Genomic DNA, 27,697 nt, shown 5'->3' with positions numbered 1-27,697 from the left:
TTGCTGGCAAATCCCAACTCAGCTCCTATTTCCATTCCATCTTCGGACTAACTTGTGACAAAGATGCCCTCCTTAGCCAACACATGGAGTTCACTAGTTAGGGGATTGTTTGGGATATTCCTACGAATAGGAGTGCTTTTGAGAGCGAGGATGGGAACTTCACAGTCAGCTCTTTCTACAAATACCTTAGCTCTGCAACAGAGTGCAACAAAAAATTCCCCCGAAACTTATTTGGAAAACAGCGGCCCATACTAAGGTTGCTTTTTTTCACATGGGAAGCTACTCTTGGAAAGATCCTGGCCATGGACAATCTTCAAAAAAAAGGTCTCTCTCTTATCAATAGATGCTTTTTTTATGCCTACAGTAGGAGGAACCAGCTGAACACATCCTTCTGCATTGTTCATGGACCAAGAAATTGGGGAATTAAGTCATCTCCATTGTAAAACATAAGTGGGTTGCTGCAGCTATGATGGAAGGTGAACTATGGGCTAGAAAATAGAACAGATCAAATAAGGAAGTCTCTCCCTCATTATCCTTGCTATTTTTTGTGCGGTGTGGAGAGAAAGAGCATTCAAAGGAACTATTTGTCCTGTTCAGGCTGTCATTGACTGTTGGATTGCTATGAGCTCTAGCTGGCATTCTGGGCTGGTCAGGACAGCCCCTTTGTAATCCTTGATTTTCTTGATACATCTCAGTATGGAATGTTTCTCTCTTGTTGTTTCCTTTGTATTTGGGTGGCATCCTAAGGGAATAAAACAATATAATAGTATAAAAACTTCAAAAAGGTTCAGATAATGTGTGTTTCTAAAATGGAGCATTTTATCTTTGCAAATAGAAAGCGAAGCAGATGAAAGCAGAAGATGTCCAATCACCATGACAGGTGGAAAATTTAATGTTGACAGCTACACTGGATAATTACTCTACATGGTGATTAATTGTGTCTCAAAATGCAATAGGTTGCAGAACAAACACAAAATAGAAATAGGCGAACCACAAGACAAAATAAAAAAATGTGAGGTATAAGGCTGTAAATATCCCAATGTTGACCCTCAATTCGTCAGGATCAAGTCAATTCATGTTCTGCATGGTAAATGCCCAGCCCAATTCTTAGAATTGATATTAAGGAAAACTTTGCAAATAGTATCAAAAGTAGATTGACAAAAGAATTCATTACATTCGTGATAAAATTATGCAGATTGCATCATGTAATAAATTATGCAACATGACCAGAGAAGCGTCTCCCATATTTTTCATGGTAACAAAACTCACACAATGAAGGTTAAGCATTTCCTCAGAATGTGAAATATAACTTATCCAGTTAAACTAAGGATTGATAAGATAATGTAATACTACAGTGGTACTCAATATCAAATCATACTAAGTGACACATCAGCATAGTAAGATGCATGCTATAAATTTATAATCCTGGATGGCTTCCAGAAGTCAGAGAGTAGTTGTGAACACCTACCACAAGGCCTGTAATAGGGCCACAAAGCCAAATAAATGAAGAAAAGGCATGTCCTATTCCAAGTGTCTGCATATATAAGGTAAAGCATCATTAGCCAAACAAGAACTTAAATAAACTGAAAAGAGCTTTATATATGATTACAAAAATCACGATGATACAAAACAATGTAATTATATTCACATAAAATGCAATATTGAGTTAATAATTCTATATAAGAATAGCCAATACAGCACAACTTTTAAAAATCTCTGAACACATAAAGCGTCTATTCACACCCAATAATTTTGAGGAATCCAAATATTAGCCACAAAAATCTTGATTTTTCAGCCTTTTTAATGACGATGTTCATGTGTGGAAGAGTCCAAGGGTTTACAAACAGTTTTTTTGTAGTACTGCCATGGGAGTGGTGATATAACACGAACTATTTATCGGCTTCTTTCTCTTTAGAGACTCTTTAGAGAGGTAAGTTTCAGCAGTATCTCCTTCTAGTTTCTTCACCTACAACAGAAATTTATCTGCCAAGACTGCCCATGCAGAAGACACGAGCGCTGACACAAACACTGGGACACAAGTACACAACAAACTCTAAAAAGGCAGGACACAGAACAGCAAGCTAGAATAATAAATAGATGATTCATATATTTAATTACATAGACATATATATATGCTATGCATACAAATACATTATTTGTGGTTGACATAAGTTCAAATATTTACATGACATCATATATCCAATATGCATGCATTTTTTTTTTCTTCTCTCTCAAATCAAATATCACAACATATCACTTTTCTATTGTAAAAATTAAGGAATTTATTGTAAGTTGCTGATGAATCATAATTGCAATTCTAGTGTTCACAAATAAAAGAAAAGAAAATCATATAAAAAAAATGTGCCATTATTGTACCTAAAAGTTTCCACAGTATTTTGCTTCCTCTTCCTCTTCCACCAATCAAAATTCTCAGTTTCAACAAACCATTCTTCTATTGCACAAAATAGCAAAGTTTATTGTAAGTTTCTGATGAACCATTACAGTCAGCATGGTTTTTCACAAATGATAAAAAGGAAAATCATATCATACTATGTTATTATTGTACCTAAAAGTCTCAAAGTGTTGGGAGGATTTCAATGATGTGTTCAACATTAAAATTGCAACCCCAAGTTATAGATATTCCTAGGAAATGTATGATATATGTTTGGTAGGTGTCTATTTCCTAGCAACAAGATGACAACTCCTTGGTATGTGTTTCCATGCAACATAGAGTTGGAAGCAATTTAATTTTGGGCAAAACTATTTTAGGGACCCATAATTTCATTCATTCACAGCATTGAGACTTGACTCGTTTACCCAGGCTTGGGACTGAGTGTAAAGAGGAATGAGCTAGTTACTATCAGTGGCAGTAGAAGGGTTAAAGGTAGAACTAACATAACTTAGAATGAGATAGTGAATAAGAAGCCTATAAATTGATAGAGGATATTGCTCACGATAGTGTAAATTGGCGGAAAAGGATTCAAGTAGCTAAACCCGGCTAGTGGGACTTAAGGCTTGATTTGTTGTTTTTGTTATTGTTGTTGTAGTATAATTTTAGTCATTATTATTCCGTTTGCTTTATTTTTTACATCAAAATAGGATTCCACTAATGGATCTAGACTTTTCTACTTGTCTATATTTCCTTTCAAGTCCAGATTCTTAGTTGACTGGCATCTAAGAACTCTATAAGTGTGTAATTCCCACAGGCTTATGGTTAAGATTATTCACATTAAAGCTTAGTTTATGGAGGCTTGATGGCCGCAAAGAGATCAAAACTCTTCCACTTTCCTTCAAAATTTTTCTTCCCATAGAACCTTAACATTCTACCAACTGGTGTCAAAGCACTAATCTTGGTGTTTGCTGCATGCCTCTCACAATCAAAAGACCAAATGGAGTATATATAAAATATCAAATCATATGTCATGGCCCCCAAAATTTCTCCATAATCAATTGTTGAGTAGTCCAAATCAAAGGCAAGATTTGAAAAAAGGTTTGAAGTAAACTTTTATTTTTAAATTTTTTAAAAATGAAGCAGATAAAGGAATCCTTCCATGTAATGATTCCTTCCCCTTTCTCTTCAGTTTTCCTTGATTTTTTCTTCCAATACAGCACTAGTGTTCTATCAACTATCTTGGAGCTTGTTGCATGTCCCTCATAATCAAAAGATTGAATAGGATATATCAAATATCAAATATCAAATCATATGTCATGGTCCCCGGAATTCTTCACAATAAATTATGAAAAGTCCCAACTGAAAGCAAGATTAGAAGCAAGGCTTTGAACAATTTTGATTAAAAAAATAACTAGGAGCAGATAAAAGAATCCGTCCATGCAATGATTGCTCAAATTTTTTAAGAGGTGACTCGTGAAAATCAACATAATAAAACACCAAGCTTTGTCTTTTTTTTTTTTTTTTTTCTTCTTAAAAGAAGGGCAGCACCTCCATTTATTTATTAATAACCCCTCACTTTTGGCGGAGCAATGCCGTGGTTACAAGACAATCAATGGGAGATAACAAAAGACAACACGTTAAAAACCTCCCAAAGAACAACACCAACATCCAGCCAAAAAACCGGGTTACAAGTCCAAACAAAACAAAACAAAACAGGACCTACAAAACAAACCTCACGTAACAAAACAAAACAAAAGATAAACATCATAAAGCTTAAGCTAAAACCAAAAGGAAATCAACTAAACATATCTCATATAAGCCGTACCCATCTTCTCCAATTTATATAAACCATTGCTAATTCTAGGGAGTTGACTACTATTTGTAAACAAATTATTCCTCCCCATAGCACCTTGTCGAGCCAAGGCATCTGCCACTTTGTTCCCTTCTCTATACCAATGATTTATCGAAAAATCTACTCCCACCAATAAACCAATAAGCTGCTCCCAAAAATCCCACAAATACCACAAGGAGCACTTCCTGACTCTTATCCAATTAACTACAACATTCGAATCACATTCAATATCGATACAGGTATGTCCCAAATGTTTGCAAATCTTTATTCCCTCCAACATAGCTCTCAATTCAGCTTCATTATTTGAACAAGAACAAAAATATTTTGAAAAACCAATCACAAAAGAACCTGTATGGTCTCTAAGGATGCCACCACCACCCGCCGGCCCTGGGTTTCCCAGGCTGCTTCCATCCAAATTTAGTTTCAACTTCCCTTGCCTTGGTTTTAGCCATCTCACACTTTACATAGTTTTAATTCTTTTATTCACAATTTGCACTTCCAGATTCTGCAATACCCGAAAATCAACATCCTTTAACTGAAGGATGTAAGATCAAAGACAACCAACCTGAGATTTGCCCTTGGTTGATGGAAATAGGGGTTTTGACGAAGCACCAATCCTCTCTCAGATGAGGGTGCAGATTCCATATTGGGAAAGAGGAGATCTGATTGGTTCAAGGGTATACAAATTGTTTTGCTTCCACCACACACTACTAGAAGCAACCAGGGTTGATTCGGCTTCCATTTATTTGGACAGGGAGACTATCCAATGGTATGGTTAATATAAATCAAAAGCCATAGGATTTCCACATTGGAAGATTTCGTTCATTGAATTCTTGCACAGTTTGGTCCCTCCAAATGTGGCAAGCTTGAGAAAAATTCAACAAACAAATACAATTTTAGAATAACATGAAGGCATTAAACAACTCTAACAGAGCTTGAGAATGGTCAGAATAGCAACTCATTGGAACTTTTATAGAGGGGTTAAAAACTTAAAATGTGCAATTTTGGAAGAAGTGAAATTGATCATCATAGAGCACACACTGACATCCGCAATCTCCTTCGCAGGATTGCAAGAGGAACACCTAATTGAAGCCAATCACAATAATGTCTCAACTAATGAATTATTTTGCAAAGCACTAGAGAAGATGTTGGAACTATCAAGATAAAGCATAAAGGCCACAGCAAAAGAAGAGCTTAAAGGTCGAACAGCTAAAGGGCTCAGTTGGAACTATCGATGCAAGTAGCATAATGGCCACAGCAACAAAAGCTAGTAATGTTGATTGATCGGTTGTTGTTCATGATGGTGCAATAATTGGAAATGGTAACAGTCAATGTTGCAGACAAAGTTCATTTCAAAGAGGGGAAAGTTAAGAGCTCATAATTTCAGCCATTACTCTCTTTTTTTTTTCTTTGTTTTTGAGGTTGGTGTAAGAGTTCATTAATGAACCTGGTTTTTTGCTTTTTCTTTTCTTTGTTTCATTTTTTATGTTTGAATTCATTGTCAAGTTGTGACTAAGAACTCTGCAAGAATGTAATGCATAAGAATTTGATCCCATCAAGGACATCAAAATTGTCCCCCCCTTTTCCTTTAAAGTTACTTTTCTTTAAATTTCCCTCCAATAGAATGTTGAATTGCAGCTTTTATTTTGAGGGTGATCTAGTTGAAAGTCCGTAAGTATGGGGAAGTTTTCACACAGGAGAGGGCAAGAGGACTGAAGGGCTTCAAGCTCCAGCAGGTTTTGAGCTAAGGTGTATTATCACCATATTGTTAAATGAGGATATTTTGAGGATTTCATGAGGGAGCTATTTAAATTTATAGCAGAGGGTTAAAACAAGGTAATTTTTGTTGACAGAATAGTGGAAATTTTGCAAGGGCTCCATGGACACGGACTGCTTAATCACATGAACTGTTGCATTGTTCTTCATTTATTCTGTTTTGTTTGGATTTGTAGGGTGTATGTGTGCAGAATCCCAGGTGGTAATCACAACTACTTACAAATACTTACATTTATAGAGTTCTATCAGGAACACAGGAGCTGCTCTGTGTTGTCATGTCTTTAATTACCAAACAATTTATGGGGTCAGCATGGAATTGTAGAATCAAAAAATTAGATAAATTATGCATACATGATACGCAGTAACCAGGCGTAAAGCGCGGGGCATTTGCCACAATGCATTGACATTAAACAAATGGACTTTGGCACTTAGAATTTGATATGCTTGAAATTTATGTTCATAAATATATATATATATATATATATATATATATATATATATATATAAAGGAGCACCAAAAAAGCAATCACATTTCAGACCTATTGATCACCACGACAATTCACAACATTCAATGTTCTAACAGAAAGATAACTCAAGTTTTCACACGATCTGAACGAATGACGCACACGACATGGGTATCAAAACCAAAATAATTAATTTTCAAAAAAAAAAAAAAAACACACACACACACACGGACAGAGAGAGAGAGAGAGAGAGAGAGAGAGAGAGAAGAACCTGTATGTAGGGGGTCAAAAGCGAAAGCTGCAAGGCCCAACCGAATTGAACGCCGGCGGCGACCATGCAACTAAGAATCAAGGTGATGAGAGTGCAGTGTTTGGATGGAAGAGGGGTAGGAGAAGGGGTGGACGGCGAGAGATCGGAGGTGCCGTTGGAAACAGTAGAATTGCGGTCGATCCTATGCTGAGCTTCGTCCACTCCCACCAATTCCACTTCGGCTTGCTTCAGATTCTTGTACGGAACTCGGATCGACACCGAGTCCATCTTCCCCGCCACGGCCGCGAAATCGGCAGCAACTCGGCAGCGATCACGAACTCGATCGCATCCCTATTGGAGCCCACACCCAAGATCTCCACCTTCGCAGGAAATGCAATTGAGAGGATCCACGCAGAGAGAGAGAGAGAGAGAGAGAGAGAGAGAGAGAGAGAGAGAGAGAAAGTTGCAGAGAGAAGAAGAAAACAAACTTGGTCAAGTTTGGGCGGGTGAAGGAGATGAGCCTAGCGTAGGGAAAGTCTTCGGTGGGTCGCAGATGGATGACACGTGCTGCTTGGGCGGTCTATCGTGGCGTCGATGGGCATCCTCGGCGAGTAAAAGTCCACAATTGGAGGATGATGGGAATTGTTGACTGAAGGTGAATTAATGCGCGGATAAATTATACATAGGCGGAGGAAGTGGAGAATGAAATTGATAGCACAGCGAGATTTTGTTTTTGTATTTTCAAGAGAGAAGGTGAAGGTGAAGGTGAAGGTGATTGGCAGGCTGCCTTTGGAAGAAAGGAAGAGCGGCGTCCACCGACACGGGATTATCGGAGTCTATTTCAAGATATGTTGGTCCACAGCAACTCGCAGTCGCAGACTCGCAGCTTCCCCAACCCCACTATATTTTAAATAAAATAATTGTAAAATACCTATACTACCTATCAAAGGGAACCAAAGCCAATCCTGTCTCAACCTGCATACTATTTCCTAAATATTTTTTCTCATTTAAAAATTTAAAAAAAAAAATTCAAAATTTAGATCGATTTGAATTAATTACGTGTTTGAGAAAAAGCCCCGAAATTACATTTGTCTAAATTTAAATTAAATATCCTTCAAAGTTAAATTAAGTTCACTTTAAAATTATTTAAAATCAAATTCAAGATTTGAAATTTATAACTTAACCATGAAAAAGACCACAAAATCATCTCTTCTATATGTATACACAAACACACACCACCACCACCACACGATTGGCATTGTCAAAAGATATTTTAAAATTTTGTACAATTTATTGAACATCTTATTCATTAAATCTTAATTTGTCTCCCCAACAATCTCAAAATACTGAAATTACTACTATATTGTCTTAGCACTAATGTGCGTTTCAGGGTTCTTGAACATAACTTAAAATGGTGGCAATGTCTAGATAAATTACGTCATTAGTCTTTAACCTGTTGATTTAGCTTCATCTTCAATCCTAAAATGTTTCAGTCATTCTGACAAGTTCAGTTTATCTATTCATAACAATACTTCGCTCCATATAGATGCATGTTGTCACGGTAGGAACAACTCAAATTCTAACTAGAAGTAAGTTAATTGAGAACATTACTTCAATGACAAGTTCATGGGCTGAGACAAACCCGTGAAAGTGATAACCAAAAATATAAAAACCCAAGATAATCCTTCCCTTTACTTAAGTCAATATTAACTAAAAATAATTAAATATGATAACTTTTCATGAATTAACACGATCAACCACACGCGCATAAAGGAAATACAGAGATTTATATAGAAAATATTATGCGAAGGGAAAAATCATAGGACTGCAGTCTTATTCTAATCTTTCACCATATAACAGCAGGATTATGACGAGTCTTCCCTAATCAAAGTTAGGCATACATCAACCATAATCATTAATAATAACAAATTATTAGACCCAGCATAATACATGTCATCACCGACAATATGAAATATCATCAATCTTCTTTAAAATTGGCTATGGGTTTGGGCATAGACCAAGAACATATATCAAAAGACAAGCAAGTGAACCACTCTAGACATATGCAGGTTACCATACATATAAAAAGAAAACCAAACAAGATCCTTCTCCCCTCTCTGGAATTACACCTGACTTGATAGGGAGGGGGGTCCCTCTCTAAGATTCTAAGATTTGGATTGATATTTTACAGCTTTGCTCATTACTGAATATTATTATCACCATTTGCAGGAGAATTATAGTATATACTATATACAATGGCACTATGGCGGCTGCATGCTGTCTCTGGCATGCAAGTCTATACAAATTTTGATACAAAGCCTCATTTGTTAACACCAGGACTGCCCATATCAGCTGCAACTTTGGCTGCTCTAGTTAAGGCATCCGACATCCAAAGAGCTCCCTTAGAAAAGTAGCTACTGCTTACCACAGTGTTTGCAGCAGCTGCCGCTGTTCTCCCTGTAGCAAACACTGCTAATTTTGTTGTCCCTGAGACATGGTACTTCTCGTCTACAGATCTAACGGCTTCCACCCCTGCACAGACCCTATCAGTAAGGCCAATTCTCTGGCTGAGTTCAGCAACCTTGGCTGCTGCAGTTGCAGAGACTTGAAGAGATTCATCAAAAGCCTTGGCTTTGCTTAATGCATCTTTGCCCAGTATGTACCCCTTTGCTAGCATGGTTTTGACTACGTCTTGAGCCATAGCTGCAGCTTCTGTGGCACTGGGAACAGATAGGCTTCCTTGAGAGGGCTGCTGCAAAAATGGCAAAACAGGTAACAATAAAAAAAACAGTCAAGGGGTTGAGATCAATGAATTGCCTAAAAGATCATCAAGTGACCAGATGGTCGGAATGACTGAAAGAAATGAAAGATGCATACAGTTGAACTAGTATCATTCTCAATTTTCCATGAAGTCCAATTCCAAATATCAAATTCATCCTCATACTGCCCCCATCGTGTTATACATACACGTTGATCCAGAATTGAAGCCCCCTGACAATGAGAATTGGAGTTGAATGAATTAGATGAACAGTTACTGCACACATGGAGGAAAAAAACTGAGTAATTATCATTTATCTATGTAATGTAACCAAGGACCAACAATACAGTTCATGACAAGGTTACCAAGTTCAGTGACCTGAAGGAAGCTACAAGGTTTTAAAAGAGGACCTCGATCAAACCAACCTTAAACAATTTCTGGGATAAATGTAATCATGGACCAACAATACTGCTCATGATGAAAATTTAGGAAGTCAAGATACCAAGTGCAATGGTTCTTCCATTGACAGCTCTTTCTTCTAAAAACAGAGAATTTAAGCCATCATGCAAAAGATTTTCAACTGATAAAAAAAATAACAAATATTAGCACCCATGCATGTGTGAGGGGAAGAGTCCATAAAATATTATGACCTCTTATTCTGTTGGCATTGTTGTTGCTACAACATACAAATGGACCTTTTTCAACGAGAAACTAACCCATCAACCGTCACTTCTCAGAAATGGTGTTTTGAGGTTGAATAAGTTAGCCTTTCATCTTTGTTAGCATTGTTAAGAGGCCATTGCCTGATGTAACGGTATCCTGGCTAATCGCCTCATCTTTATTGACACTGTTCTGGTTGCTAACAATATTATTTCTATCATTGTTATTATTGTAACTCTTAATAACAAGGACTACTATCAATTCATAGGGATGGGCCTGTATTACCAAGCTCCGCAGGATGTTGTTTTTACATTTAATTTTCCTCCTTCGCTTTTTTTTTTATTTCCTTTTTCCTAAATGACTACAATTTTAATATTACAAATTTCTAATATTACGAACATCATACCAATAATGGCAAAGGGAAACACACATACATATTTCTTGCACCTGATATGACAAAACCACATGGCAGGAAGTGCACTATATCCCAAATAACCAACTAGCTAGTTCTGATTTAAGTGGGAAGGCAGCTAAAACCCAGCAATGATAATAAGCCGAATACCATGGTTTCTAAATGAATGGTGTTTGTTCCAAATTTTAACACAGTGCATGCATTTCATTTTCCCAAGCAACGTAAATGCAAATGGCTGATAATATTTCTATATCCTGGAAAGAGTAACATAGAAACTTACACTAAGCAAGACAGCAGTTTCCACAGAATACGCATCTTTGAATGTCACGTAGGCAGTGCAGACAAATTCACCAGATCTGTTTTCAATATAAATAAAATTCCAAGCAAGGAATAGGAGTAAGTCCAAATACAAGCATAAACATGAAATGGTGCAAACAAACTAGGCATTAATTGGGACTTCGTAATTTAACTATAAACCCACTTAGTTATAGCAATAAAAAATTCATATTTATCCCCAATACCAGAAATTAATCACAGTAACATCATTTTGATACCAGTAAGGAAGCGAGATAGAGACTCATTGACAATCAAGACACAGCAATCCAACTAGTGTAAGAAATGGGATTACAAAACATGAAACTTAACTCATCTTTATTATAAAATTAACTAGAAAAATGCTCACACTTCAGGGTGGGCAGGTGGGGCAATTTAAGCCAAGAAATCATAAGAATGGAGTTGACAGCATGATGTTTACTTTCATATTTTGAAACAAATATGAAGCCTGATTGGAGGAAAGGACACAAAAAGGGGTTTTTTGGTTTTTGGGGGGGGGGGGGGGGGGGGGGGGGCGCGAAGGAGCGACAAAACCCATGACCAGAAGACCAACCCCCCTAACCAAAATGACCAATGCAAACCCCAATCCTCATCCTGTCAAACCCAAACCTGGGAGACTAATGCGCCCAACTAAACTGCCAGGCCCAAACCCCTGGACCCTCATTCAGACCGCCATGTGTCGAGCCCTGTTCCATGGTTAACTGGGTCATTGCCCCTCTAGAACCACAATTCGGACCGAACATAAAACATTCCAGTTTTGAGGGTTGACTGTTTCCTGGATTGAGGGGGTTGGGATCCAAATTGCCAAAAAAAGCGACAAAAAAATTAGTTAATCACTTTCATGTAAAATCATATGAAAAAGCTTGATGCGTGAATTGGTATTAATTAAATCTGACCATAATCTTGCTCTTGCAGGGAATTTGTTGAAGATGAGATCTCTGACTGCTGCAAAGCCTCAATGCTGAGGGAAGAGGCCTCCTGATGCTGTGAAGCCTGTGACAGGGAGAGAAGACAGCTCTGGCTTCCTGCTGCAGTGATGGATGGAATATGGAATCCGTTTGAGGTTTCAAACAGGTTCACAGAGAGATAGCTGTTTCAGTGAGGAATCAAACAGGTTCAGAGAGAGAGAGAGAGAGAGCTGTTTCAGTGAGGAATTTACACCCTACCTGAGAGAGCTTTTTTGGAGTTGACAAGCAATTTTACCCCACCCCCACTCCGTCCCCTCTCTCTCTCTCTCTCTCTCACTCTCTCTCTCTCTCTCTCTCTTGTTCTGTACCATAGTGGAAAGGAAACATCCACTCCTTAATTGTTTTGAAAATTGTACAGCTATTATTATGAATTTTATTTTTTATATTAATTTTTCTAAAATTATTATTTAAAGAGTCCAATAAATTTGTTCATTTAATAGTATAACTAGTTCTTGGCCTACACTACTTGTGCATCTCACATTTTTAAATTTAGGGAAAAAGACACTAACTTCTCCTGAGGTTTGACAAAAAGACTAGGACCTCACCTGAGGCTTCAAAAATTTCATTGACCTCCCTTGAGGCTTCAAAAATGCCACAGATCTCCCCTATGGTTTGTCAAAAAGACAAACCTCCACCAAAAGACTTGTCTTTTCACAAAACACAAAAGGAGCTTTGTATCTTGTTGAGATTTTCATTAAAATGAATGATCTAACTTGAAGATAGGTCTCTCCCTCTACTTATAATATAGATTAAATACATTCTAATGACAATAATACCCTTACTATCTCTCACTAATTAACATGCTAACACTCTTAATAATAATAATACTAAAAGACATAAATAACCTCTAACACTCCCCCTTTAAGTTGGAGCATAAATGTCATATGCTCCTAGCTTGTTACAAATAAATTTAAAATGAGCATAAACAATTTAGCAAGCTAAATATCAAACTTCACATAAGCGATAGTAATGAGCTCTTGCACGAGTTTCTCCCGAACAAAGTGGCAATCAACTTCAATGTGCTTCTTCCGCTCATGAATGACTGGGTTGGAGGCAATATGAAGAATAGCTTGATTGTCACAAATCAACTTCATAGGCTAAGAAAGCGAAGTACCCAATCCTTCCAACATGTTCTTCAACCAAACAAGTTCACAAGTTGTGTGTGCCATAGCTCTATATTTTGATTCCGAACTTTATTTGGCCACCACAATTTGTTTCTTACTCTTCCAAGAAACCAAATTACCGCCAACCAAGATACAGTACTTGATTATGGATCTCCAATCAAAAGGTGACCCAGCCTAATTTGCATTTGTATATCCATAGATATAGGCATGATCCTGATCGCGATATAAAAGGCCTCTCCCGAGTGCACTTTTGAGATATCTAAAGATGCGGATTACTGCATCCCAATGACTTGTCCTCAGAGAATCTAGAAATTGACTCAAAACACTTGTTGCAAAAGATATATCCGACCGAGTGACTATGAGAAAATTCAACTTTCCAACAAGTCTCTAGTATTGTTTAGGATTAGGTAGTAAATCACCCATATCTGGCACTAACTTGCTATTAGGATTTATGGGTGTATCATAGTATTCCTCCACCCAGAGTGGGCTAAGGCTTCCGAAATAGATTTAGGAAGGGTAGTAGATGATAGAGCAGTAATAAAACAATAATAGGAGGGTGATAAGAAGTCATAACAAACATAGTTGGAAATGGGATGTTGAGTACATGTGCGTTTACCTTTCTGAACGACAATGGGAGGATCAACATCATAGGAAATTTGATCATTAGACAAGGAAACCAAAGGCGTGGTATTAGAAGCTTGAGGGGACTCTCTTCCTTGAAGTCGCCGTCGTGAATACACCGACAAATTAGGACGATCAAGACGATGAGAAGGACTCGAACTACATGGAGACTCAAATGGTTGGTGGTTGGGCAAGAACAACAAAGCATAATATGGATTATTAGGCAAAGGAAAGGACTCATTATGTAAGCACTCGAACCGTGATAATGAGTTTATATATATAAAGAGAGGGACATTTTGGTAAAAGAGCAGATTTGTCGACGAAACCGGATTTCGTCGACGAAGCCTGTGTTCTTCTCGTCGACAAAATTCAGAAACTCGTCGACGAGGAGAAGTCGAGGGGTATCGGAAAAATCAGCGATCTCAGATTTGTCGACGAGGCCATCGATTCGTCGACGAAGCCAGTGAAAGATTCGTCGACGAAGGCACCATTTCGTCGATGAATTCCCCCGGGTCAAGGGGCTATAAAAGGAAATTCTCATTATTTCTTCATTAAGAAATCTCAAATATCTCTCTCTCTCTCTCTAAACATCTCCCTACTCTCTCTCTCTCTAGATTTCTTCGCCGATCGTTGCTAGAATCGGGAAACAGAAGTTACCACGAGGATTGTGGAAGGATTCTCTACAACTTCTAAGGATCGGAATCTCATTTCGGAGGTTTTTGGGTTTTGGTGAAAAATCGAGGTAAGGCTTGGTTTTCAATTCTGATCTGTTAGTTTTGTAAGTATCAGTCTTGTGAGTATATTCTGTACTGTGATTTGTAAGTTTTGGAACTCGATTCGCTGTTTAAGAGGCTTGGAGTTCGGGATTTGTTATACGGGGTTAAGGTAAAGGGAACTATGTTTATATTGGTTATTTTTTAAATCGGACTCGGTGGAACTGTGGTCCACAGTCCTATATGTGTTTTGGCTACTCATTTGGGGGGATCTAATGGGGAAAACTATAGGTTTTTCATTAGTACAGTTTTGGGAAAAAGGGGGCGACGGGCTGCATCCCGGTTTTGATGAAAACCTATATATATGTTGATTTATACTACATGATTGGGATGGCCGTGCCTTGACTTTGTTTAAACTGTATTTGTTTGAAAAACCATGATTTAGATTACCAAATGAGTGTAGTTTGTTTGGTTATATGAGCATGCATGTGTGTGTGATATGCGAAATTGCTGATAGGAATGCGGTTCCAAAATGATTCCAGGTACTGAGAGTGTCCGGCTCTATATCCGAGGGTGTGTGTTTATCGCCTGCCACGTAGGCAAGAGTGTCCAGCTCTATATCCGAGGGCGTGATCCTATTCCAGCAGATCAGGCCGATGGGTGTGGATCCACCAGTTAGCGCCAGTACGATGCCATGGGAGTCGAGGACTAGCCATGTGCCGGTGGCGTCGTGCTTCGCGGGTTGGCTACGGGCCAACGCCGGAATGCCGAACCGGCTTCGGGCCGATGAGTGTGACAACACTGTGTATTACTGATCATGTGTGTGTATTGTGACGGGGCTGCGTATAAATGGCCACCGTATACGTGCTTGTATGCACTGTGTGAATTAGTACTGGATTGCATTCAACTGCGTATATGTTGCATCATGATAACACTCAAATGCCACACACCGATATAACCTGTGTTCTTCCTTACCGAGAGGTGTCTCACCCCTGCTGTACGTAAATTTTTACAGGTCCTTCGAGTAACCGGAACTAGCGTCCTGGTGTAGGGAGCGTAGTGGCTGGTGTACTGCGTTAGCACTTGAATAAGTGCTAGGATTGTAGTTTTGTTGGGTTGCCATTTTGAGTTGTATTTGGGCACCCAGTTTGTACGTTTGGATAAAGCAATGTTTTGCTCTTGTATAGACTCTGGTGTGATATTGCATATGTTGATATAGAATGACTTTTTCCGCTGCGTATATGTTTATGATTGGATGTGTTTAGGGTGTCTGGGAACCCCACGGGGTCGGACCCTCATCTAGTGTACTGTATCTGTGATGATTTGTATGATACAGGGACAGGTTAGGTTACATTTTCACCCCTAGGTCCCATTTCGGGGTTCGGGGCGTGACAGCTTGGTATCAGAGCTAACCAGGTTACTAGATCTTTTAGACTTGGTTAGGCTTGGTTTAGTTACGAGTACATACCAGAGTATAGGATGTAGATATGGGTAAAGTTGGTTGAGGGTTGTTCGGTTGTTAGACCGGGAATTGTCGATGGTATTCCGTGTTTTTCCTGGGATGACGATTTCAGTAAAAGCAGGGCAGATCATTGATGACTTTCGTGTCAGTGTGATAGGGCAGACCTAGACCTGGCAGAGAGTAGTTAACACGATTAGTGTAGATTATTGTGTTAACTGTATGTGTTGTAGGAATACTGATAGATTCCTATTGTGTTACAAAATGGAGCCCGAAGATAATAACCTGGGAAGTGGCTCCGAGGAGACTGCGAGTGATGAGTCTCCTTTTGTGCCTCGAGGTTTGACGAGGCAGGTATTACGGGAGATCGGGAGGAGTGTGAGAAGACGCGAGCGCTCTCCTACTGCTGCGGGGTGCACCATTGAGAGGTTCACACGCATGCACACTCCGACGTTCTCTGGAAGACTTGACCCAACGACAGCAGAGGATTGGGTGGAGAATACTGAGAGGATTTTGAAGGTCCTGCACTGCACAGATAGGCAGCGAATCCTTTATGCCACCTTCCAGCTGTCTAGGGAGGCGGGTCGATAGTGGACTGCAGTGAGTCTGCAGGAGAAGTAGAGAGGTGGTTCTGAGGAGATGACGTGGAGCCGTTTCAAGGAGGTGTTCTTCGACACGTACTTCCCAGCTTTCGTACATGATGCGAAGGCAGATGAGTTTTCTGCGCTGACTCAGGGGAGTTTGACGGTGCAGGGGTATGCGGCTCAGTACGTAGAGCTATCCCGCTTTGTACCATGTATGATCTCGAACGAGTATGAGAAGACTCGGAGGTTCGAGAAGGATTTGAGGAAGGATATCCGAAGACTGGTGGGTATGCTTCAAATCCGTGAGTTCTCAGTGTTGGTGGATAAAGCCACGGTGATTGAGACTGGTATCCAAGAGGATGAGGCGGATCAGGAATCAAAGAAGAGGACAGTACCTTCTAGTCCGCAGACAAGATCTCGTCAGGGATCATGGAAGAAGAGGAGCAAGGGCTCGGGTTATCGTCAGAATACCGAGCGCCAGGGTTCTCAGACGAGCCAAACGCGTGGACGTTGCGTCAGATGCCACAGGCGGCACGAGGGTGAGTGTCGGTCATTTGAGGGTAACTGCTACAACTATGGCCAGCCAGGTCACATGGCTCGTGATTGTCGAGCATCAAGGTGAGATGTGCCTGCATTCAGTGGGAACCGAGGGAGCAATAAGATACCTCGGGGGACCGTTCAGGCGAATATAGCTCTGACCAGAGTATACTCTCTTACTCCAACGGACACTAAGCATGCAGGTAACGTGGTGACAGGTAACTTGTTATTGCTTTCAAATAAAGCTTCTGTGTTGTTTGATTCAGGTGCAACCCATTCCTTTGTATCTGTGAATTTTGTGGGATGGTGTGGGGTTGAGACCCAAGACAGGAATGAGGTGTTATCTGTTACTACGCCAGCTGGGAGTGTATCTTTCTGTAGGAAGATGTTGGTAGACTGCCCAATGGAAATTCAGGGAAGCTGCTACCGATAAATCTTGTTGTATACGACATGTCGGGGTTCGATATCATTCTGGGGATGGATTGGTTGTTCTCCAGTTATGCTGTGATCGACTGTCGTAGGAAGGTGCTAGTTTTCAGACCTCCTGGGGAGCAAGAGTACGAATTCGTGGGATCGTGTGTGCGTTCAGCGCCACAGATTCTGTCGGCACTACAGGCGAGAAGGCTACTCTTTGACAGATGTCAGGGGTACCTAACTTGTATAAAGGAACCGCCGCGGGATGAGTTGAGACTCGAGGACATTCGGGTAGTCAGCGAATTCCCGGATGTGTTTTCAGAGGATTTACCCGATTCACCTCCATATCGTGAGGTGGAGTTTGCGATAGAGTTGCTGCCCGGTAAGGCACCGATATCTAAGGCTCCGTACCGGATGGCTCCCGCCGAACTTCGGGAGTTGAAGGAGCAGTTGCAGGATTTGCTGGACAGGGGATTTATTCGACCTAGTGTTTCGCCCGGAGGAGCTCCAGTATTGTTTGTGAAGAAGAAGGAACGGGTCGATGCGAATGTGCATTGATTATCGTGAAATTAATAAGGTGACTGTGAAAAATCGCTATCCTTTACCTCGCATAGATGATCTTTTTGACCAGTTGTAGGGGACACGGGTCTTTTCGAAGATCGACTTGCGGTCAGGATATCATCAGGTGAGGGTTAGAGTGGAGGATGTAGCGAAGATAGCTTTCCGAACTAGATATGGTGACTATGAGTTCTTAGTCATGCCTTTTGGGTTGACGAATGCTCCGGCGGTGTTCATGGATCTGATGAATAGGGTTTTCCACGAGTACCTGGATCGGTTCGTGGTGGTGTTCATTGATGACATTCTGGTATACTCGAGGAGTTCGGAAGAACATGTGGAACATTTGAGGTTAGTGTTACAGATTCTGCAGGAGAAGAAGTTGTATGCTAAGCTCAAGAAATGTGAATTCTAGTTGAATCAGATTGCGTTCTTAGGCCATGTGGTTACTAGGGATGGTATATCAGTTGATCCTAGCAAGATTGAAGCTGTGGTCGACTGGGTAAGGCCGAAGAATGTGCAGGCAGTTTGAAATTTTCTAGGACTGGCGGGTTATTATCGTCGATTTGTGGATGGGTTCTCTAAACTGTCTGGACCTCTGACACGATTGACCAAGAAGGGAGTGCAGTTTGAGTGAACTAATGATTGCGAGCAGTGCTTTCAGGAGTTGAAGCACCGGCTAGTTACTGCTCCAGTGTTGACCATTCCTTCGGGGGATGGTGGGTTTGTGATTTATAGCGACGCATCTCTGAAAGGCCTGGGATGTGTGCTTATGCAGCAGGGTAAGGTAGTAGCGTATGCTTCTCAGCAATTGAAAAAGTATGAGAAAAATTACCTTACGCATGATCTGGAATTGGCTGCTGTGGTATATGCACTGAAGATCTGGCGACATTATCTATACGGGGTGCAGTGTGAGATCTTCACTGACCATAAGAACCTTAGATATTTCTTCACGTAGAAGGAGTTGAATATGAGGCAGAGGCGAAGGCTAGAGTTGATTAAGGGCTACAATTGCACGATTAGTTATCACCTAGGGAAGGCTAATGTGGTAGCTGATGCGTTGAGTCGGAAGTCAGGGCCTACAGCTGTATCTGCGACTGTAACTCAGTGTCACATCAGACGGGATTTGGAGAGCTCAGGTATAGAGTTGGTGGTTAGTGATCATCAGGTTTATCCTGCTGGTTTGGTGGTAAAACCAACCTTTTTGAGCGTATAAAGGCCGCGCAGGCTAGTGATACAGAGTTGACAGAGGTTATGGAAAATGTACACCAGGGACTGGCTACAGAGTTTAACATCTCCGAGGGAGGTGTGTTGAGGTTTGGGACTAAACTGTGTGTTCCGAACGATGATGAGATCAGAAGGATGATTCTAGAGGAGGCACATCGTTTTATGTATACGGTACATCCTGGTAGTACAAAGATGTATCGAGACTTGCGCGAGACTTTTTGGTGGTTTGGTATGAAGAGGCAGATTGCTCGTTTGTGGAGCAGTTTCTGACGTGTCAACAAGTGAAAGCTGAACATCGGAGGCCGGCAGGGCCGTTGCAGCCTTTGCCTATTCCGGTGTGGAAATGGGAGCATATTTCCATGGATTTTGTGACCGGTTTGCCACCAGCGCTTGATGGGCAGAATGCTATCTGGGTGATCGTGGATAGATTGACGAAATCTGCTCATTTCATACCGATGAGAGTTAGCTATCCTTTGAGTAGGCTAGCAGAGTTGTATGTGCAAGAGATTGTGAGAATGCACAGAGTACCAGTGTCCATAGTATCGGATCGAGATCTGAGGTTTACTTCTCGATTCTGGGTAAGCTTGCAGGAGGCACTGGGGACGAAACTTACTTTCAGTACAGCGTTCCACCCCCAGACTGATGGACAGTCGGAGAGGACGATTCAGATATTGGAAGATATGTTGCGAGCTTGTGAGTTAGACTTCGGTGGTGGCTAGATACAGTTTATGCCACTTGTAGAGTTCTCTTATAATAATAGCTTCCAGTCTAGTATCGGGATGGCACCGTTCGAGGCATTGTATGGTCGGAGGTGTCGATCTCCCTTATGTTGGGATGAGGTTGGTGAATGTCAGGTGTTAGGACCTGAATTTGTGCAGCAGGCAACTGAGAAGGTGGGTTTGATCCGAGAGAGGATTAGATCAGCTCAGAGTCGGCAGAAGAGTAATGTAGATGTTCGTCGCCGTGAGTTAGAATTCGAAGTGGGAGGTAAGGTATTTCTGCGTATCGCTCCGATGAAAGGGGTGATGAGATTTGGAAGGAAGGGCAAGTTGAGCCCGAGGTATATCGGACCATTTGAGGTACTTGAGCGAGTGGATCCGGTAGCCTACAGAGTTGCATTACCTCCAGCACTTTCGAGGGTCCACGATGTGTTTCACATATCCATGTTGAGGAGGTACGTGTTGGATCTTTCACATGTTATTAGTTATGATGAGTTGAAAATTGGGGATACTTTAGCGTATGAGGAGATGCCTGTTCAGGTTCTGGACCGTAAAGTTCAGAAGCTTCGTACCAGAGAGATACCGTTAGTGAAGGTATTGCGGCGAAACCACGAGGTCGAAGAAGCTTCTTGGGAACTGGAAACAGAAATATGCCGGAAGTATCCACAGTTGTTTTGAGCACTTGTACATGATCCTACTGTGGGTTGGGATAGGTGGTTAGTCGTTGGGAGTGTGTGTGTATTGTGAACTCCTGAGACCATTGTATATGTAACCACGGTATTCCTCCGCCATAAGTGAGGGTATGTATGTGTATGTGTATGATAGGACTGCGGCTGTGGTGATTGTCAGTTCACTCTTGAGTTGTGTCGATGTGTTCAATTGTATGTATGAATCTGTGAACGAAAGATGGCAAATTTCGATGACGAAATTTTTGTAAGGAGGGGAGATTGTAAGAACCCGAACCGTGATAATGGTTTTATATATATAAAGAGAGGGATATTTTGGTAAAAGAGCAGATTTGTCGACAAAGCCGGATTTCGTTGACGAAGCCTGTGTTCTTCTCGTTGACGAAATTCAGAGACTCATCGACGAGGAGAAGTCGAGGGGTCTCGGAAAAACCGGCGATCTCAGATTTGTCGACGAGGCCACCGATTCGTTGACGAAGCCAGTGAAAGATTCATCGACGAAGGCACCATTTCGTCGACGAATTCCCCCGAGTCAAGGGGCTATAAAAGGAAATTCTCATTACTTCTTCATTAAGAAATCTCAAAATCTCTCTCTCTCTAAACCTCTTCCTACTCTCTCTCTCTCTCTAGATTTCTTCGCCGATCGTTGCTAGAATCGGGAAACGGAAGTTACCACGAGAATCGTGGAAGGATTCTCTACAACTTTTACGGATCAGAATCTCGTTTCGAAGGTTTTCGGGTTTTGGTGAAAAATCGAGGTAAGACTCGATTTTCAATTCTAATCTGGTAGTTTTGTAGGTATCAGTCTTGTGAGTATATTCTGTACTGTGATTTGTAGGTTTTGGAATTCGGTTCGCTGTTTAGGAGCCTTAGAGTTCGGGATTTGTTATACGAGGTTAAGGTAAAGGGAACTATGTTTATATTGGTTATTTTTGAAATCGGACTCGGAAGAACTGTGGTCCACAGTCCTGTGTGTGTTTTGGCTACTCATTTGGGGGATCTAACGGGAAAAACTATGGGTTTTTCATTAGTACAGTTTTGGGAAAAAGGGGGTGACGGGCTGCATCCCGGATTTTGATGAAAACCTATGTATTTGTTGATTTATACTGCGTGCTTGGGATGGCCGTGCCTTGACTTTGTTTAAACTGTATTTGTTTGGAAAATCATGATTTAGATTACCAAATGAGTGTGGTTTGTTTGGTTATATGAGCATGCATGTGTGTGTGATATGCGGAATTGCTGATAGGAATGCGGTTCCAAAATGATTCCAGGTACTGAGAGTGTCCTACTCTATATCCGGGGGCGTGTTTTTATCGCCTGCCACGTAGGCAAGAGTGTCCGGCTCTATATCCAAGGGCGTGAGTCTATTCCGGTAGATCAAGCCGAAGGATGTGGATCCACCAGTTAGGGCCGGTACGGTGCCATGGGAGTCGAGGACTAGCCATGTGCCAGTGGCACCGTGCTTCGCGGGTTGGCTACGGGCCAACGCTGGAATGCCGGACCGGCTTCGGGCCGATGAGTGTGACGACATTGTGTATTACTAATCATGTGTGTGTATTGTGACAGGGCTGCGTATAAATGGCCGTTGTATACGTGCGTGTATGTACTGTGTGAATTAGTACTGGATTGCATTCAACTGCGTGTATGTTGCATCATGATAACATTCAAATGCCACACACCGATATAACCTGTGTTCTTCCTTATTGAGAGGTGTCTCACCCCTGTTGTACATACATTTTTACAGGTCCTTCGAGTAACCGGAATTAGCGTCCTGGTGTAGGGAGCGTAGTGGCCAGTGTACTGCGTTAGCACTTGGGTAAGTGCTTGGATTGTAGTTTTGTTGGGTTGTCATTTTGAATTGTATTTGGGCACCCAGTTTGTACGTTTGGATAGAGCCATGTTTTGCTCTTGTGTAGACTCTGGTATGGTACTGCATATGTTGATATAAAATGACTTTTTCCGCTGCGTATATGTTTATGATTGGATGTGTTTAGGGTGCCTGGGAACACCACGGGGTCGGACCCTCATCTAGTGTACTGTATCTGTAATGATTTGTATGATACAGGGATAGGTTAGGTTGCATTTTCACCCCTGGGTCCCATTTCGGGGTTCAGGGCGTGACACATTAAGCTCAAACGCACAAGGATCTAACTTATCCACCCCAAGACTTAGTTGATGAACAAAGGACACACACCCAAATATGCAAGGAGGGAGAGAGAATAAAGGTGAATTAGGAAAGAGATTGGAGTAGGGAATCTTACCACTAAGAATAAAAATACGGCATCCTATTGATCAAATAACAAGCAATAAGTACAACATCACTCCAAAACACGTATATGCATTTGATACAGTAAGGTGCTAGTGATTTCAAAAATATGTCTATTTTTCCTCTCTGCAATCCCATTTTGTTGAGGAGTGTGGGCAAAGGATGATTGATGGACAATACCATACTGAGTCATATAAGTAGTAAATTATGCACTGAAATACTTTTAGCATTATCATTTCAAAGTATGCAAACTGGCAAACCAAATTGAGTCTTTATTTCAAAACAAAAGGCACAAAAAACATAAAATAACTTAGAAAGAAAACCCAACTTGCACACAGCTCTACTAGGACCCCAAACATCAGAATGAACTAACATAAAATGGCTTGCAGCCTATTTATTGACTTGGGAAGTGAAAGGGTCACGATGGTGCTTTCCCAACTAACAAGACTCACAATTAAGACTAGACATAGAACTCAAACTAGGAACAAGACATTTTAACTTTTCTAGTGAAGGATGACCAAGGTGACAATGAATTTGGAAAGGTGTGGCAGCAGCAGTGCAGGCGGTAGAAGGAGATAGCGGCTCAAAGTGATAAAGTCCACTAACTTCACACCTTCTGCCAATCGTCTTCCTCATCTTCAAATCCTAAATAACCACTGAATCAGGGAAGAAGGTCACTGAACAATTCATGGATTTAGTAATCTTGCTAACAAACATAGTTGAAAGGAAATTTGGAAATATACAAAACCGAAGGAAAATAAATAAAATAAGTGGGATTTACAATCCCAATTCCCTTTACTGCAGTGGTGGATCCATCAATAAGAGTAACACAAGGTAAATTTACAGGATGTTGAAGAGTGGAGAAGAAGTTAGGTATAACTATGATATGATCATTGGCAGCGGTGTCTATGACCTGAGTACGAGGATGAGAAGTACTGGATGATAGACATACTATGGGATTACCTGTTTGGGAAACAGATGCAATGGGAAGAGAAGCTTGTTGTGACGTTTGAATGTTTTATACTACTGGAACTTGGTATACTCTTCCTTTGACATGGATATAGTACGTTGCCCCCCACTTGGCCCCAAAGGTGAGGGGTTGGTGGTGGCTGGATTGGCTACCCCAAAGGTGTGAAGTCGGTGGTAGCTGCATTGGCAACACATGAAGATCTACCCTAAAGATCCCAACACTGCTCAATAGTACGATTACCCCATCCACAATGGGTGCACTTGCGAGGAGTACCTCTAGTCACGGTTTTAAATCGTGGTAGCGGGTAGCATAACGTAACGGTAACGGGTGTAACGGGAAGCAGAAGTAGCGGATTTTACATAACGGAAGTGGATGTTACATAACGGGAAGCGGGTGTAACGGCCGTGAATTTTTTTGAAGCACGCACAGCCTTGTGCATATTAGTGTACTTGCATGGTTTAAGCTTTTAGCCCTTCTTAGAAAGAGTTTTAGTGTATTTTGGATCCTTTAGTTCGAGTAACTAAGTTATTTGGTAGGGGCAACAAGTTTACATTGGTTTTAAACAACCATTGATAGAAAATTACGTGTGTGTGTGTATTTATACTTCTCATTGCTCTTATCTGTGATAAATTATTATGTGTGCTAAATTAATTAATAAAAAAAAATACATTAGACACTTCATTAATCTATTAGACACATAAGACATACGAATAATACAAATATAAAATAGCTAGAAAAGAAAGAAAATTGAAGTTGAAAAATATAAAACATAAATATTACATTACTAATATTATCTAAATAAAACATTTTCCTAACAAGTTAGTATTTTCAAATTGTTAATTAATGCATCTATTGTGAGTATTTAAAGAAATAGTAAATTTTGTATCATTGTCATCCTCTTAATAATCTTTTCCCCCTCTTGCCACTTGGTATATTGAGAATGATATATGAAAGAGAGGGAAAAAGTGAGAAGAAAAAGTAAAAAATAAAATAATTTTTTGGTGTAACAGTCCTGTAGTGGTTACATAACGGCCGTAGCAGCCTTTACGTAATTGTCACGGTCTGTAATGGCCGCTATGGCCGTGATTTTTCTTCCCACCGATTTCGCAGTGTGTAACGGTATCGGTAACCCAAAAAACCATTACGTAATGGCATTACGTAACAGTCGCGGCCTTTATTTAAAACCATGACCTCTACCTTGTCCGTATCTACCAACACAACCACTCAAACCACCTCGCTAACTTTTGCGGTTGTTTGGTAGAGAACTATAGGCACAACCACCCTGTGTAGCAAAGGTTGTCCTTTCAGAGCCAGATGCAAGAGCAGGAGAATGCATGCTACAGGAAGCATAAAGGACACGAGAATAAACATCGGAAAATGATGGCAGCTCGACACTACTATATGGGACCAGATTGCCTCAAACTCGGGTCTCAAACCCACAAGAACACTAAGGACTATCATCTGCTCCTTTTGCTTTTGCATCTCACGAACATTAGCAGATATAGGTTGCACGACGTTAAGCTCCTCATGAATACACTTCATCTCTCCAAAAGAATCTGCAATACCCCTATCTCCTTATTGTAACTAAAAGTACTCCAAGGACAAATCATACATACGTGTAATGTTACTAGAGTATAGAAGTTTGACATAATCCCAAATCTCCTTGCATGCATATAGATGCATACACATACGTGCAATTTGTGGCTCCATCGAATTCCATAAGAGGGAAAAAATCAAGGCATCTTCTTGAACCCCACTTCTTTTCTCTTCTCATCAGAAGGATCATATTGGAGCAAGTGGTCAGATTTTCCTAATCCTACTAAATAAACCCGAACAACTTTAGACCATGGAATATAGTTCTTCCCATCCAACTTTTGAGTCGTTATCAGTAACCAAGGACGAAAATTTGATCGTAATGTCGAAATTTCGAATTTCAAGGGGTCCTAAAACAAAATTGTGACACAAATTTGATTTTACAGAAATTCAAACGAAATTTCGAGATTTTAGTAAATTTTGAATGAAAATTTGAAAATTTCGGCTGTTCTCTCAAATTTTTTTGGAAATCATGGGGGGGAAAAAAAAGAAAATTGGAGGGGGATTAGTGCTGCTCTCTGCCTTTGTTTTGTTTTTCCCACGTGATTTTTTGGTTCTTTTTTGTAAACCCGTGAGTATACAATGGAGACTAGATGAGTCATGACAAAGAAAAAAGAGATATTGCATAGATGCTCTGCAGATGCAAGGCAGCTATTCCACAAATTCATCAAGAGGTTAAAGACCTACTGGGACCAATGAAAATGTCTACATAATAATGCAAACAAAAGGAAAATTTTTTCTATAAATTAGCTTGTAGCATACATAAGGATACATACCTCAAGGTCCTTGACAAAAGGCTTCTTCTTCTTCCATCTTCCACCTTCAAACTTCAAAAAAACCCCTAGATTTCAGCTGTCTCCTGCCTCCCACCTTCAAACTCCGAAAAGCCCTAGCCTTCGGCTCCCCTCCAATGCTCCAACCCTTTGACCCTCTCCCTCTAGCCTTCGGCTTGACCCTACACCTCCATCTCCCAAGTCGCAACCAGCAGCAGCACCTCCTCCCATCGCTGCAATCTCCCTCTCGCAGAGCTGCAAACATGACCTCTCCCACGAGTAGCAGCCAAAAAAAAGGAATGGCAAAGCTGGTTTTAAGTTTTAACTTTAAGTTACTTATATTTTTTAATTTACTTAAAATCTCCTTCCTTCCCAATATATTTACGAGATTGCCTCTCCTTAAATTTCTAGTCTCTATTAACCTCTCCCGTTTACCCCTTAATCCTAGATTGCTAGTAAATAGTAAATTGAAAATAGTAAGTTTAGTAATGAAATAAAATTAAAGTATAAATTATCTTATTATTTGAAGAATTTAATTTCCAAAACTTATGACTTAATAGTAATTTTGTAAAAATTATCATTAATTTTGTAATTTTAATTTAATAATTTAATATTTCTCTTAGTTATTAATTTATCCTAATTTAGTATCTAAATAATTTTCTTTTAAAATTGTAGAGTAACATCTAATAATTTCCTTTTAAAATTTCAGAGTAATTTAACACTTAATCATTATAACCTAGTAATTAAATAAATTAAAGTAATTTACTACTCATTAGCTTATCATAGTTTAAATTATTTCATTTATTTGAATAATTTAATTTCCATAATTTTATTAGCAATTGTTAAAATTATCATTAAATTTCGTAATTTTAATTTAATATTTTAATGTTTGTCTTATTTATTAATTTAATATTGATAAAACATCTTAAATAATTTCCTTTTAAAATTGTCGACTAATTTAACACCTAATTATTGATTCATTGTAACCTTGCAGGAAAGTAAAATTATCTGCAAAAATGTTTGAAGGAAAAAAACAAGATCCAGCATGGGAACATGGATACCCGATACCCAACATAAAGAAAAGATTTATTTGCAAATACTGTGAAATACAAATGAAGAATGGTTGTACAACAAGATTGAGAATGCACTTAGCAAATTATGACCCACAACATAATATAAAATTTTACGACAAAGTCCCTCCAGAAGTTAAGCAAGAAATGAAATTTGTTTTAGAAAGAAAAACAGCAACTAAGGCAAAGAAAATAGAAAGAATGGAGGAAATAAAAAATGAATTGCATGGGAACTTGATGCAACCACAAGAAATTGATGAAGAGGACGATGCTGATGATATTGCATACCCATATAACATTTCTCCCAATGAGAGTTTTGCATATCGTTGAGCATTTTATGCTTCAAAACAGATGCGATGGGAAAAAGACCAATCTCGTAGGTTTGCAGACAGCCAACAAGTAGGCAATTTTGGGGCTCGTAGTAGTGGAGGGCAACCTCCAATGAGGCGATCTCAAAGTGTGAGAGAGCCACAAACAAAGTCATATATTTCAAAGTCTTCTCAATATTACAAGTCAGACGC

At 40.0% G+C, this 27,697-nt stretch overlaps 2 protein-coding genes across 4 annotated transcripts in view; both read right to left on the bottom strand.

Moving 5' to 3' along the window:
* Nucleotides 1–7,554, bottom strand: part of LOC131144241 (sucrose transport protein SUC3) — a 30,102-nt gene extending 22,548 nt beyond the window's left edge. Inside the window, exons 1-3 of one of the 2 annotated variants that reach the window (XM_058092764.1) lie at nt 7,223–7,554; nt 6,756–7,114; nt 1,469–1,534 (exon numbers count right to left, since the gene is read on the bottom strand). In XM_058092764.1, the coding sequence (XP_057948747.1) occupies nt 1,469–1,534; nt 6,756–7,022 (333 nt within the window). In that variant the 5' untranslated portion in view covers nt 7,023–7,114; nt 7,223–7,554. Of the gene's footprint in view, nt 1–1,468; nt 1,535–6,755; nt 7,115–7,222 lie in introns of those variants that run through there. The other variant, XM_058092765.1, reaches the window with a different exon arrangement.
* A 1,136-nt stretch (nt 7,555–8,690) lies between these two features.
* Nucleotides 8,691–27,697, bottom strand: part of LOC131144242 (binding partner of ACD11 1) — a 30,732-nt gene continuing 11,725 nt past the window's right edge. The window contains exons 3-5 of one of the 2 annotated variants that reach the window (XM_058092766.1): nt 10,845–10,920; nt 9,612–9,725; nt 8,691–9,486 (exon numbers count right to left, since the gene is read on the bottom strand). In XM_058092766.1, coding sequence (XP_057948749.1) covers nt 9,055–9,486; nt 9,612–9,725; nt 10,845–10,920 — 622 coding nt within the window. In that variant the 3' untranslated portion in view covers nt 8,691–9,054. The remainder of the gene's footprint in view (nt 9,487–9,611; nt 9,726–10,844; nt 10,921–27,697) is intronic. The other variant, XM_058092767.1, reaches the window with a different exon arrangement.

Source organism: Malania oleifera, chromosome 12 (genome assembly GCF_029873635.1).
Source record: "Malania oleifera isolate guangnan ecotype guangnan chromosome 12, ASM2987363v1, whole genome shotgun sequence".
NCBI lineage: Eukaryota > Viridiplantae > Streptophyta > Magnoliopsida > Santalales > Ximeniaceae > Malania > Malania oleifera.
Note: the sequence above shows the minus strand (reverse complement) of the source record. Positions and strands in the feature narration are given on the sequence as shown.